This window comes from Canis lupus, chromosome 30 (genome assembly GCF_003254725.2).
Source record: "Canis lupus dingo isolate Sandy chromosome 30, ASM325472v2, whole genome shotgun sequence".
NCBI classification, from domain to species: Eukaryota; Metazoa; Chordata; class Mammalia; order Carnivora; family Canidae; genus Canis; species Canis lupus.
The window spans coordinates 18,509,348-18,522,706 of NC_064272.1; the positions used below are offsets into that span (position 1 = coordinate 18,509,348).

The 13,359-nt window shown below is 41.5% G+C and overlaps 1 protein-coding gene across 7 annotated transcripts in view; it reads right to left on the reverse strand.

Moving 5' to 3' along the window:
- ATOSA (atos homolog A) overlaps window positions 1-13,359 on the reverse strand; it is a 121,045-nt gene that overhangs the window by 80,188 nt on the left and 27,498 nt on the right. The window contains exons 1-2 of one of the 7 annotated variants that reach the window (XM_025472753.3): window positions 5,898-6,016; window positions 4,414-4,530 (exon numbers count right to left, since the gene is read on the reverse strand). In XM_025472753.3, the coding sequence (XP_025328538.1) occupies window positions 4,414-4,429 (16 nt within the window). In that variant the 5' untranslated portion in view covers window positions 4,430-4,530; window positions 5,898-6,016. Of the gene's footprint in view, window positions 1-4,413; window positions 4,531-4,930; window positions 5,280-5,404; window positions 5,642-5,693; window positions 5,865-5,897; window positions 6,017-13,359 lie in introns of those variants that run through there. The other 6 variants (XM_035708808.2, XM_025472752.3, XM_035708812.2 and 3 more) reach the window with 6 other exon arrangements.

The window sequence follows — 13,359 nt, forward strand, 5'->3', positions numbered from 1 at the left end:
TCACTTCATGGTGTTAGGATTTCAACACATGAATTTGGTGGGGGGAGGAGACACAAATATTCAATCTATTATAATAGGAAAAAACTAAGAGAGTACTCCTCTCAGTTTTAACTTTAAAAAACATTTAATCAAAAAAAATAAAATAAAATAAAAAATATTTAATTGGTATTTTGTGGAACAGGTTTTACACTAGTGTTTATTTAAGAATCATAAATGCTATACTATGCATTCAAATATAAATTGAAAGACATGCTTATTAATTTATTGATGATTTACTAGATTTTATAAACCTTAGTCTTTTGTAACTGTTGGATAAGCTCAGATAACATTCTTAGAAATGTCTGATGAAAAAGACATTTGTTTCTAACCAAAGCATAAAGCATTGCAAGCTGACATTTATCTTTTAAATTAAAGAGATTTTTATTCTACTTAGGTTTTCATACAATACCATAAATTTAGAAATACTTCAGAAATACCACACATTTATAACACAAATAATTATTAAATGTTAAAAACATAAAACATTGCCATTGTTTCCATGCAAAAGCCACACTTCAGACTTCTTATACCGGGCATTCAATATCTATCTGGGACCAGGTCCAAACTTTGCATCCTTAGGTATAAGATAGACTAACATTGTTGAACCTCCCAGCTGCCCAGCTCTGGTCAACAGTTAATGCATTTAATAGATTTTTAAAAATCTATTCCCAGAAAGATTAGTCCACTCATTCCACCACTTACATTTTAAGCTAATAAATGATAGTATAAAGAAATTATACATATTATGTAAAGCATCCTTTCATAGCTTTTATATTTTATCAGATGACTATATATTAAGAGCCAATGAAACGTGCTTGAGCCTTAACAGACTGAACTATGAATGCCAAACAAAAGAGTATGAGGTTATTATACATGATAATTTCCTTTCCTCTGTTGAACATTACTTTCTAACTGGCCAACCATCAGGCATCTAAAATGTCTTAACAGGATAAAAGGTACCATTGATTTAAAACCTACTATGTGCTAACCGCTGTCATATTTCATTCTAACAACTATGAGAAATTAGAATTATTCCCATTGTACACAGAACCTGGGACTCTCCGGGATTAAGTAATTTGATGAAGATTACCTAGCTAGCAAGTAATGGAACAAGGATACAAACATAGGTCTGATCCCAAAGCCTGTGCTCATGATAACATCAAAGACTCATCTTTGGCTGCATTGCCCAAGTAATGTTATGTAACTATGTGAAAATAAATTTTTTTTTTTAATTTTAACAGACCCGGGTGGCTCAGTCTGTTAAACATCTGACTCTTGATTTCAGCTCAGGGTTGTGAGATTCAGCCCCCGGTGGGGCTTGGTGCTGGGCTGCTTGGCCTGGGGCCTATTTAAGATTCTCACTGCCTGCCCCTCCCCCACTATTTTTTTTTTTAACCTCAGACTATGGTAAAATACTATTAACTACTGTGAAATGTAGCCATTGTCCTACCTAATAACATCTTAATTATCTGAAAGTACAGTAGGAGCTCTCCTGACTTCCCCCTCATCAGTCAGCAAGATCCTCGAGTGCTTTCCACAGCCTCCAACAAAGCAAACTAGAAGACAACAGCAGCGAATAAGGTACTTTCTAGTTGTCTGCACATTTCTATTTCTACTAGGAGTTGCATGTTTAGACTCAGGTGTTTGTTCTCAAAAGTTGTTTATGCCACCCTATTTATAATTAATTCATTTAAATATCATATAAACCTAAATAAATAAATAAATAAATAAATAAATAAATAAATAAATATCATATAAACCAATGAAATGAGTACAAAAAAATTATTTCTGTGAAAACTGCTAAATGCCTTGGAAAGAACACAGTTGATGAGCACATATATTTACCTCTCCTTCCAAAACAAATTCACTGTTGGCTTCTGTGTACATAAGACACATAAAATTGTGTGAAATTTAACAAATAATTGTAAAATGTTTTTAAAATGTAAAAGATACCATCCTCAGATTGCTCTGCAAAGTCTTATTCCACTTTTAAGAAGTCAAAACTAGAAATCTTAGGTATATATTACTGGTGTGATTTATACAAGAAAGATCATAGGTAACTGAAAAACAAACTCCACCTCCAAGAAGAACGTGGAGCATGGATAAAAGGACAGGGCAAATAATTAAACCCGTTATTTTTATGGTTCCTCACTTAAACCAGACTTTTTAAACTAGCCAACCAGCTGCTTATTTAGAATAAACTCTGGAAACATAGCTGTACCCCGTTAAGCAAATATCTCAGAGTTTCTCTCTACAGTGGAATTCACATACTTTACTCAGAGTTCTGAAAGAAATCTAAAGGGTTCTCCTCCTATTTACTCTTATTTTATAGAGAACTCAGTGTTAAGTGTGGTTACTGAGTAAGTTCTCTAGCCCAGAGACTAAAAGCATTTAAATTAAAAGGATGGAAGAATAAACATTTTAACAACAAAGACTGTTGACAGCATGAGAATTTATAATCAGATCTTACCAAAAAAAAAAAAAAAAAGTTCATAAATTTAAATACCTCTGCAGGGCATTTCTAGATTTTAGAGGTCTATCCACATAACATCATAAAATTGAAAAATATATTTTTGGCACTTAAAAAGTAAAGTTTTAATTATACAGAAAATTCATTGTTTCTTAATCACCAATGTAGAAAAAAATGAGATATTACTGTCATCTAGCTAAGTATTGCCCGTCACTGTGCCTTTCCAACTTCAGTCAAGAAATCAATTCAGTGGGTTGTGATAGCAAATTTTAAAACAGAAAACAGAACAAGACCACACTCACATAATAAGAGTTAAATATGTTTTGTGAAAAGTTCATTTCTGTTTACCTATGCTATTTTGCAAAGTAAAAAATATTACTTAAAGGCTACGGGCCTAAAAACCCATATTATTATTATGAAATATAGTCTTAATACCAAACTTGCAATTCCATCATTTTTACATCATAATGCTAAAGAAAGCTATAATTTTAAGGAGAAAAAAGTCACTTCCTTATGAGTCTTCATGAATAAATGTATTTATTTTCCTTAGTAATCACTATTTATGTATGTGTAAATATAACATATATATGTTTTATTGTGTTTGGTACTAGTTTTGGCTAAAATAGAGACGTGTACAAATATTATTTTTTAAGCTGCTTACAACCTTAAAGCAAATTTTAACAACAAAAAACCCAAAACAAATAGCAACTTTGATTTATTTGCTTGTTTATTCTGACATGCAATTTACTGATCTTGGGGCCATTTTTCCAAAGTCACTGATGTAATCTCAAAGTCTCAACTTGGCATTTTATACAAGCAACCTCCTTAGTAACATTACACTTGGTAGTATTTCATGCATATGTAGCCGATTTTAAGAAACAGCCAAACACTTAAAACTAATTTAAACCATTAACTTAAGAAGGAAGTATGGCTTTCTCCACTTCTTTCTAGTGCCATTTAAATGTATTACCAAAGACGTATTTTAACTAGAGAAGAAAATTTGTCTTTTAATACACTTTTTAAAAAGTATGGAAATATTAACCAGTTTATTACATCTTTTTTAAAAAGAGCCTTTAATTCATAGGAGGATAAATTAACATTTCCAATCCTAAAGCCTCAACTCTGTCATTTAGTCGAGCTCTCTACCAAATACAATAATCCTCTTCTAATAATGTTCCTTGGAATCAAACCTCCATCTGACTGAAAAGCCTTCACGCCTAACTACTTCTATCTTAATAATCTCCTAAACTTGGTCCTTGCCACTAATCAAAGGAAGGTTGATAAATTAGTCTTTATTCCTTTGAAGTCCTTGCAAAACACAGAGTACACATTATTCCCATAAATCCTGAAAATACAAGTTTGGAAAGGAAATGGCACACTTACTTATACTGATATTTACATAAGGCCCTGAAGTACTTTGCAAACTTTTGGTCTGCCTAAAGCAGCTTAAAAAAAAAGGCAATAATCATAATAACATATGTCAACTCTGTCTTCAATTTTCTAGATTTATCAAGTTCGAAATCTCAAGTTGAAAAAGTCTGTAAACTCTAGCTGCGGTTAGATTGACTTTACCTAAAAATAAGTAAGGTAAATCTCAAATGATGTCAACTACTGTGGCAAAAGATACAAATGCTGTTCCTGATCATCATTTTGAGTTACACTAGAGTATCCCTTGAAACTACTAGTTTACAAACATTTTTGAAGAATAAATCCTCCCATCTAGACCCTAACTCTCCTTCGGTGCGCCCTTGTCTATCTCACCAGCTGGAACCTGTAACAGAAACAAGTAGTCATATGTAATAGGCAAAGAATTGATCCTGCCCCAGAATTAGGTTAACACTTCTAAAATGGGGCACAGGGAAAAAAAAAAAAAAAAAAAAATCCTGCTTAAGGAAGTCATTTACCTCGGTCTGGCTTCATTTTCACATTCAATTTCCACCCAGGGTGCTGTGAAATACACTTGTGGGTTCTTTCAACAGGCTTGCCGCTGATGCTGCGGCTACTGCTCCGTTTTCAAAACGCTAAAAGAGACCAAAATAAAATTAATCGAGTCCCGCTCTGACACCCGGACCTTGCAAGTAAACCTCCTGTTAACAGGCCTCTTCCTGGCACTAACTGCGGTGACAGCACCATCGGCAGCTCTAAAAAACAAAAAAAAAAAACAAAAAAAAAAAAAAAAGAGAGAGAGAGAGAGAGAGAGAGGAAAAAAAAAAGGCAAAACTCTGTGCACCGCCTCCCCCATCTCCCCGGGACCGAGCAACCCTCTTCCCCGCCCGAGCGCTCTCCAGGCCAAAGTGTCCTTCCTTGACACAGAGTCTCCGAACCAAAGAAAGGTCTATTTATAACCTGGAGGTACAGGCAAGCGGAGGGGAGGAGGAGGAGGGGGGGGGGGGAAGGTTCAAACAACACAAGCTAACTAACCCCTTTGTAAAAAAAAAAAACCACCGCTGGGAACAGTGGCCCCTCCGCAGTGGCCGGTACGGAGATCCTCGGTCCGGGTGCGCGGGCGCACGAAGCTCTTCAGGACCCCGGCGCCGCGCCGGGAGCTCCGCCCGCCCCGCGGGGCCTCACCTGCGCGATCACCCTCGGGCTAGCCTTCCTGCGGCCGCCGCGGCCGAGTTTACACAATAAAAGGGTCAGAAGGAAACGCGAGTCATCTCCTCGCGCCCAGCCCCCAGCCCCAAACGAACTCTACCGGGCTGTCCCGGGGGCCCCCCGCCAAGCGCCCAGCCCGGCGCGGCCAGGCCGGAGCTCAGCCCCTGCCCCGCGCAGCCCGCCCCCCGCGGCCCCCGCCGTCCCCCCGGGGCCCCGGATTTCCTTCAGCTCCGCCGCCCCGAGCTCAGCGCCGGCCCCGCTCCCCGCCGGAGAGTTGTTTTCATGGCTCCCTCCGCCGACCTCTGCTGACTAACTCGCTCCCGTCTCCCGTCCCCAAGCCTCCTCCTCTTGGCACTTCCCTCCGCCGCTCGCCCGGCGGCTCACATCACACCCCCGCCGCAGACCCGAGGCTCCGAGAGGCGCAGGGCCGGCGAGAGCGGAGCGTGGCGCGCAGCGGCCCCCCGGGCTGCCTCAGAGGACCACGGGGGCCCGAGGGCACCAGCCCCCGCGGCCATCCACCCCCGCCTCGGCCGCCGCCTCGCTCCGCTCCGCTCCCAGCGCCCAGCCCGCCCCCCTGCCCGACTCGCACCCGAGCCCCGCGGCCCCCGGGCTTCGCCCGCCCGTCGCCCCGGCCGGCCCGCTTGCCCCGCGCCTCGGCCAGCTCCTCGCCCGCCCGCTGTCTCTAGCTCTGGCGCCCCAGCTCCCGGTCCCCCTCGCTCGCCCAGCTCTTTCTCCGCTGTTTGCCCTGTCAAAACACTGCCCGGGTCACGTGTCCCAACAACAGCCGACCCACCGCGCGTCACTTCCTCCCCGGCGGCCTCCGCGGCGGGCGCCCGGTTGTTATGGTAACAGCCCGCGCGCCGCAGGGCCCTAGCCCCGGGCCGGGCTCTCGGTGCAGGTGCGGGCGGCGGCGGGGGCGCGGCGGGGGGGCCCGCGGAGCCCCGGAGGCTCGGGAGGCCAGGGACGCTGCGGGCGCGGCGACCGTGCTCCGGGCCCTGCCCGCCCTGGGAGCCCGCTGCGGCGCGACTGGAACCGGGAATCGGCGCTGCGCTATTAGAGCACCGGGTAACTGGGGAGATGTCATCCAGGGCCTGCTCCAGCCGGGGAGGATAATTATAGTCTCCTCCTCCTCCTCCTCCCTTCTCCTCCTCCCTCCTCCCTCCTCCTCCTCCTCCTCCTCCTCCTCCTCCTCCTCCCTCCTCCTCCCTCCTCCTCCCTCCTCCCTCCTCCCTCCTCCCTCCTCCTCCTCCTCCCTCCTCCCCCTCCTCCCTCCTTCCTCCTCCCTCCTCCTCCTCCTCCCTCCTCCCCCTCCTCCCTCCTCCCCCTCCTCCCTCCTCCCTCCTCCCTCCTCCTCCACGGGACGTTGGCTCCCGGCTGCGGCCGAGCCCAAGTGGATTGCAGCACATGGTGGAACCCGGGTCTGAGGTGGCCGAGACAGGGGAGTGGGCAGCCATGCGTCAGCGAGTGACGAGGCAAAGAACAAGAAGCCCCTGTCACCCTACATTTCCCCCAAAATCACTAGAGATTTTAGTAGGATTCGGAACCCAAGCTCCCGAGGTACTCGCTGGGCTAAAAATAACTTTTATAACGTCTGAAACACTGACTCATGGCAGGAGGACACTTTTGACACCGTGTTATTGTTGAGGAGCTGTAATTTTGTTGTCCTATAACAATGTGACATGATGACATTTCGTGTTGTGATTCGTGTCATCACTTAAACAGATGACAAGGATCTGCTGTAATTAAAAAAAAAAAAAAAAGGCAGTCTTAACGAGGGCTGAAGCTATTAGCTACCCAGTTTAGAGACAGTACAGAGGGGGGTTGTGAGCTTAAAACAGAGACAGAGAAGTACAAAATTTGCAAGGCTCTTTGGTTTCATCTGAAAAAGTGGGGTTGTTTTTTTTTTTAGAAATGATTTTGCATGCAAGAATCAAAACAGGAAAGTATTAGCATAGGTTTAAAGATGATTTACTTAAGTCTTTGTACTATTCCATAGTTCCCAAAATCTTACAGTATTACTTTTACATCAGAGAAGTTTTTTTGTAAGTAAAGGATTGGAAATTGCAAAATTTTTTTGCCTCCTGCCTATCAAAAACATGAAATTTCAATGATGAAAAATACTAGTTTTCTAAATGTTTTGATATGTATGGTAAAATTACATGGACAACTGCAGTGATTAATTTTAAGATTGTATCTAACCCAAACAGGGCAGACCATTCAGGAGGGTAACATTTCATTTTCAGGGAAATGTTCTGGTATCATGAAGATAAAACTTCTGTCAAATGGCAACAGTTCCATAATCTATGTAATGGCCACAAATATTAACTCCCAGTGGATCTGACTTAGATATTATTGAATACTGGATTATGTAGTTTCCTTTATGAAATTTTACTTGTTCTACAGTCACTTCTCAATTAACCTTGGTAATGGGAGACAGAAAGAACACTTCCAGATAATCCAAAATCCTAAATTTAGCACAACAGCTGAGACCAGATAACAGCTATTGTAAAAGGCTTAGTGGGTGAACAGATCTGGGAGCTAGATCTGTGATTTAGCTCCTCTTCCTCTGCCTAATTTGCAAAAAGTATAAAGACCAGAAAAATGTTGAGAGTAGAAGCTGAGAATATTGGATAATATGGAGCACAAAGAATAATCATTTTAAATAATTAAGTTTCTATAGCACATGGATAAATGATGATGTCTGAACATTTGTTAGACTAACTTGAAGCTTTTTATTAGGAATCTTGAATCTGTTTAAAAATTGGAGATCATTAGGGCAAATCATTATTCCAATTGTTTCATTCACTTAGAACACACTTACTGAGCACTCACTATTTGCTAGGCACATGCTAGTCTCTCCTTTTTCTTTTTTCAAAGATTTTATTTATTCAGGAGAGACACAGAGAGACAGGCAGAGACATAGGCAGAGGGAGAAGCAGGCTACCTGTGGGGATCCCGATGCAGGACTCCATCCCCAGACCCCCATGCCCTGACCCAAAGGCAGACACTCAACCACTGAGCCACCCAAGCATCCCTACATGCTAGTCTCAATATAAGGTGATGAAAAACAAGGTCACTTCTCTTATGGAGCTTGAAGTACTGACTACTATGTTTGCACAGCTTGGGTCAAGTCACATTTTTCGCCTATGAAAAAGAAGTGTTTTGACTCTAACAAAAGGTAATTTCTTTCTAATTCTAAAGCAATTCTATAATTGTATAAAACATATCCAGAGTGGGTTGGAAATAAGGACCTTTCCACAATGGCAACTCTTTAAGTGTTAGTGATAAATGTGTTTGCACTTTGGGGGCACCCAAGCAAAGCAAACATCAATGGTTCCTACTTGGTGAGAGGTTAAGGGTCGGTGAAGCAAGGAAGTCAAAACAGTTGACAGGAACCTTACCCTCTTTCCGTCTGATTTGCTCTCCATTTTGCTTTCCCCTAGCGTTAGAAGACTTATAATTAACTTCAAAAAAGTTAATTCATCTTCAGCAAGGACATAATCTCCTCAACTTTTACAGGTTCTGTTGAAATAGGCAGCATAGGGGGCAGCCCAGGTGGCTCAGCGGTTTAGCGCCGCCTTCAGCCCAGGGTGTGATCCTGGAGGCCCAGGGTGTGATCCTGGAGACCCCGGATTGGATCGAGTCTCATGTCAGGCTCCCTGCATGGAGCTTGCTTCTCTCTCTCTCTCTCTCTCTCTGTCTCATAAATAAATAAATAAAACCTTTAAAAAAATGAAATAGGCAGCATATAACAAAACTGTGTATTTAATGGAGGTCTTTCTAAGTTCTTTTACTGGCTGAGGTGTTGACGATAACTGGTTTGCTCACTTTATTAATACAAGGCTGTTACTATTACCAAGGTCATGGAACAAGTCCAGCTACCAAAGTGAGGTCCACCAAGCAGAGATGGGTACCTTTTTCTTCTGTTATGTCTAGCACCAAGCAAAGGACCTGGCACAGAGTAGGAGTTCAATACATGTCAAACTTTATATTGACCAATAAAGTTTTCTTGTACCTGTCTGTAAACTATACCCCTAATACTAATTGGCATTTTCTCCTTACTGGGTCAAAGCTAGAGAGTTGGGAAATCAGTGAGTAGCACTGACTTTGTATGTGAAGGATACGTTTTCACTGTCCTTGGGCTGAAGTCTCATAATAGTAGGAACGTGTTGTGGGTTAACTGTGCCCCCCAGAATATTATGTTGAATTCCTAATTCCTGTACTTGTGAATATGACCTTATTTGGAAATGGGGTCTTTGGAGATATAGTTAACATAAAGTCATGCTGTATTGAAGTGGGCCCCTAAATCCAACTTCTAGTTTCTTTATAAAGTGAGAGCAATTTGAAGACAGAGGAGACACAGGGAAGAGGGCCGTGTGACAGAGACTGGAATGATGCAGCTGCAAGCCAAAAGAATATAAAAGATTGCCAGGAGCTACCAGAATCTAGTTAGAGGCAAGTAAGGATCTGCCCTCCCTCCCCCAGAGACTTCATGGAGAGCGTGGCTCTGCCAATGCCTTGATTTCACCCTTTTCACTTTCAGAACTATAAGGGAATAAATTTCAGTTGTCTTAAGCCCCTCAAGTTTACTGTATTTTTGTTACTTGAGCCTTAGGAAACTAATACAGAACTCTAGCAAAGACTATTGCCATACTTTTTTCTTGGCCTGTAAATTGTATTGCTGATATTGCAAGTTTTCTAAAGTTCCAGGTTCTGAATGGTCACCTAAACATGGAAATCTTTTTTATTTTATTTTATTTTATTTTATTTTATTTTATTTTATTTTATTTTATTTATTTTATTATTTTATTCATGAGAGACATACAGAGGCAGAGACATAGGCAGAGGGAGAAGCAGCACCTCACAGGGAGCCTGATGAGGGACTCAATCCAAGGGCTCTGGGATAGTGACCTGAACCAAAGGCAAACAATCACTGAGCCACCCAGGTGCCCCAACATGGGAATCTTTTTTTTTTTTTTCCCCATGGGAATCTTTAATTCCGTAAAAACCACAGTAAATCAGTTGCAAATGTGAAAGAAATTGCTCAAGTACCACAAAAGAACAACTTTGTGTTCTTTCAGCTAAAGGATGATCATGAATAAGTAATTGAGAATCATCAAATGAAAATACACTATTTTAAATATGATGATTGGTAAATCTATTTCATCATCAAGTTTTGTGAAAATAAAGAACGGTAGAATTAATTAAAATGTGGCGATAAAGCTAGTCTTGCATAGTGAGTAAAAAAAAAATGAAGAATTTGTGTACTTTTAGTTCTTGAAGCAACAAGAGGAAAGGCAAGCTATCTTTTCCAAAGCTAACTTGTTTCCAATGGTTCATTAAATTCATTACAGTTCATTTGTTTCTAAGGGAGAAAGATTGGAGCTGTTGCTAAGGTAGATACTGTTTACTAGAAACAATCTTCCACCTTCCCTTAAATTGATTGGCTGGTCTTTTTTTTTTTTTTTAGGCTCCTGTTTGTCTACCTTCTATAACCACAGGTATAAGGAAATGAAAAGTGATTCTTTCTGGTTCCTGTCTGCGAAGTGACTATAGTACTTAGAAATACAAAAGCCTCTAAACTTCCAGCCATGGAAACCCTTAATCAGATATGCTGAGTTGCTAGAGGTCTCTGAGTCATCAAGATTTAAACCTTCACAAAAGTTAATAATTGTTCATTTCTGTAGCAGTAACTGTGCTCAGCACTTCACACATATTATACATTTGATCCTGATACCACCTTCTTATCTTGTGGATTAGGAAATTGAGGCTTAGAGGGGTAACTTTCCTAAGGCTACTGTTAGTAAGTAGAAGAAGTCTGCTTCCTTGATGGGCTCACTTAATGTCTATAACATTATGAAATAGATTAAATTATTCCAAATTTTTCAAATGGGGAAAACGAGGGCTCAGAAACATTGAAAATGGTTGTACATTTAGATTGTAAATTAGTTTATATAAACTTGGGCTCACTGCTTTGAGATACAAGTTCCAAATAGAATGGTTCTGGTTGTTTTATTATATATAAACTCCAAAAGCAAGCAAATAGCCACACAGTTAATAACAGTAGCTAATATTTCTTGAATACTTAAGTGGTAAGTATTATTCTGAATAACTGTATTGAGATTAATTTGTTTAATCCTCACAACATCCCTGTGAAGTATTATTATCCCTATTTTATAATTAAATGAACAGAAAGGAGGCATCTGGGTGGCTCAATTCGGTTAAGCGTCTGCCTTCGGGTGTGGTCATGATCCCAGGGTCCTGGGATCTAGTACCACCTTTGGCTCCTGGCTCAGCGGGAAGTCGCTTCTCCTTCTGCCCCTCCCCCTGCTCATAGTCTCTCTCAAAAATAAATAAGTAAAATAATTAAAAAATAAATTAAAAAAAAGAAGTTAAATGACCTGCCCAAGGTCAAGCAATTAGGAAGTGTCAGACCAGGATTCACACTCAAGAAGCATGACTTTGGGGATACCTGGGTGGCTCAGCAATTGAGCCTTTGGCTCAGAGAGTGATCCCAAAATGCCAGGATCGAGTCCCACATCGGGTTCCCTGCATGGAGCCTGCTTCTCCCTCTGCCTATGCCTCTGCCTCTCTCTCTCTCTCTCTCTCTGTCTCTCATTAATAAATAAATAGAATCTTAAAAAAAAAAAAAAAAGCATGACTTTGGTGCATAAGTTTTTGTTTTGTTTTGTTTTGTTTTATAAATTTATTTTTTATTGGTGTTCAATTCACCAACATACAGAATAACACCCAGTGCTCATCCCGTCAAGTGCCCCCCTCAGTGCCCGTCATCCATTCACCCCTCCCCTCCTCCCCTTCCACCACCCCTAGTTCGTTTCCCAGAGTTAGCAGTCTTTATGTTCTGTCTCCCTTTCTGATATTTCCCACTCATTTTTTCTCCTTTCCCCTTTATTCCCTTTCACTATTTTTTATATTCCCCAAATGAATGAGAACATACAATGTTTGTCCTTCTCTGATTGACTTACTTCACTCAGCATAATACCCTCCAGGTCCATCCACGTTGAAGCAAATGGTGGGTATTTGTCGTTTCTAATGGCTGAGGAATATTCCATTGTATACATAGACCACAGCTTCTTTATCCATTCATCTTTCGATGGACACCGAGGCTCCTTCCACAGTTTGGCTATTGTGGACATTGCTGCTATAAACATCGGGGTGCAGGTGTCCTGGCGTTTCATTGCATTTGTATCTTTGGGGTAAATCCCCAGCAGTGCAATTGCTGGGTCGTAGGGCAGGTCTATTTTTAACTCTTCGAGGAACCTCCACACAGTTTTCCAGAGTGGCTGCACCAGTTCACATTCCCACCAACAGTGTAAGAGGGTTCCCCTTTCTCCGCATCCTCTCCAACATTTGTGGTTTCCTGCCTTGTAAATTTTCCCCATTCTCACTGGTGTGAGGTGGTATCTCATTGAGGTTTTGATTTGTATTTCCCTGATGGCAAGTGATGCGGAGCATTTTCTCATGTGCATGTTGGCCATGTCTATGTCTTCCTCTGTGAGATTTCTGTTCATGTCTTTTGCCCATTTCATGATTGGATTGTTTGTTTCTTTGGTGTTGAGTTTAATAAGTTCTTTATAGATCTTGGAAACTAGCCCTTTATCTGATATGTCATTTGCAAATATCTTCTCCCATTCTGTAGGTTGTCTTTTAGTTTTGTTGACTGTATCCTTTGCTGTGCAAAAGCTTCTTATCTTGATGAAGTCCCAATAGTTCATTTTTGCTTTTGTTTCTTTTGCCTTCGTGGATGTATCTTGCAAGAAGTTACTGTGGCCGAGTTCAAAAAGGGTGTTGCCTGTGTTCTGCTCTAGGACTTTGATGGAATCTTGTCTCACATTTAGATCTTTCATCCATTTTGAGTTTATCTTTGTGTATGGTGAAAGAGAGTGGTCTAGGTGCATAAGTTCTTAATCACTACCTCATATTGGTCCCATTTAGTTTGGTTTTCCACTCAGACCCTGTACTTTCCTGCCTCTGGGCTTTTTCCATGTCCCCCAGCATTGATTCCCTCCCGAAACCTAAACCTTTCTGGACTTTTAGAGCCCAAAGTCTTACCTTACCATGTGTTCTAGAGCCACACTTGGTCTTTTGTCTGAATACATATTTATGATATATTTTTTTAAAGATTTTATTTATTTATTCATGAGAGACACAGAGAGAGAGGCAGAGACACAGGCAGAGGGAGAAGCAGGCTCCATGTAGGGAGCCCGACGTGGGACTCGATCCCGGGTCTGCAG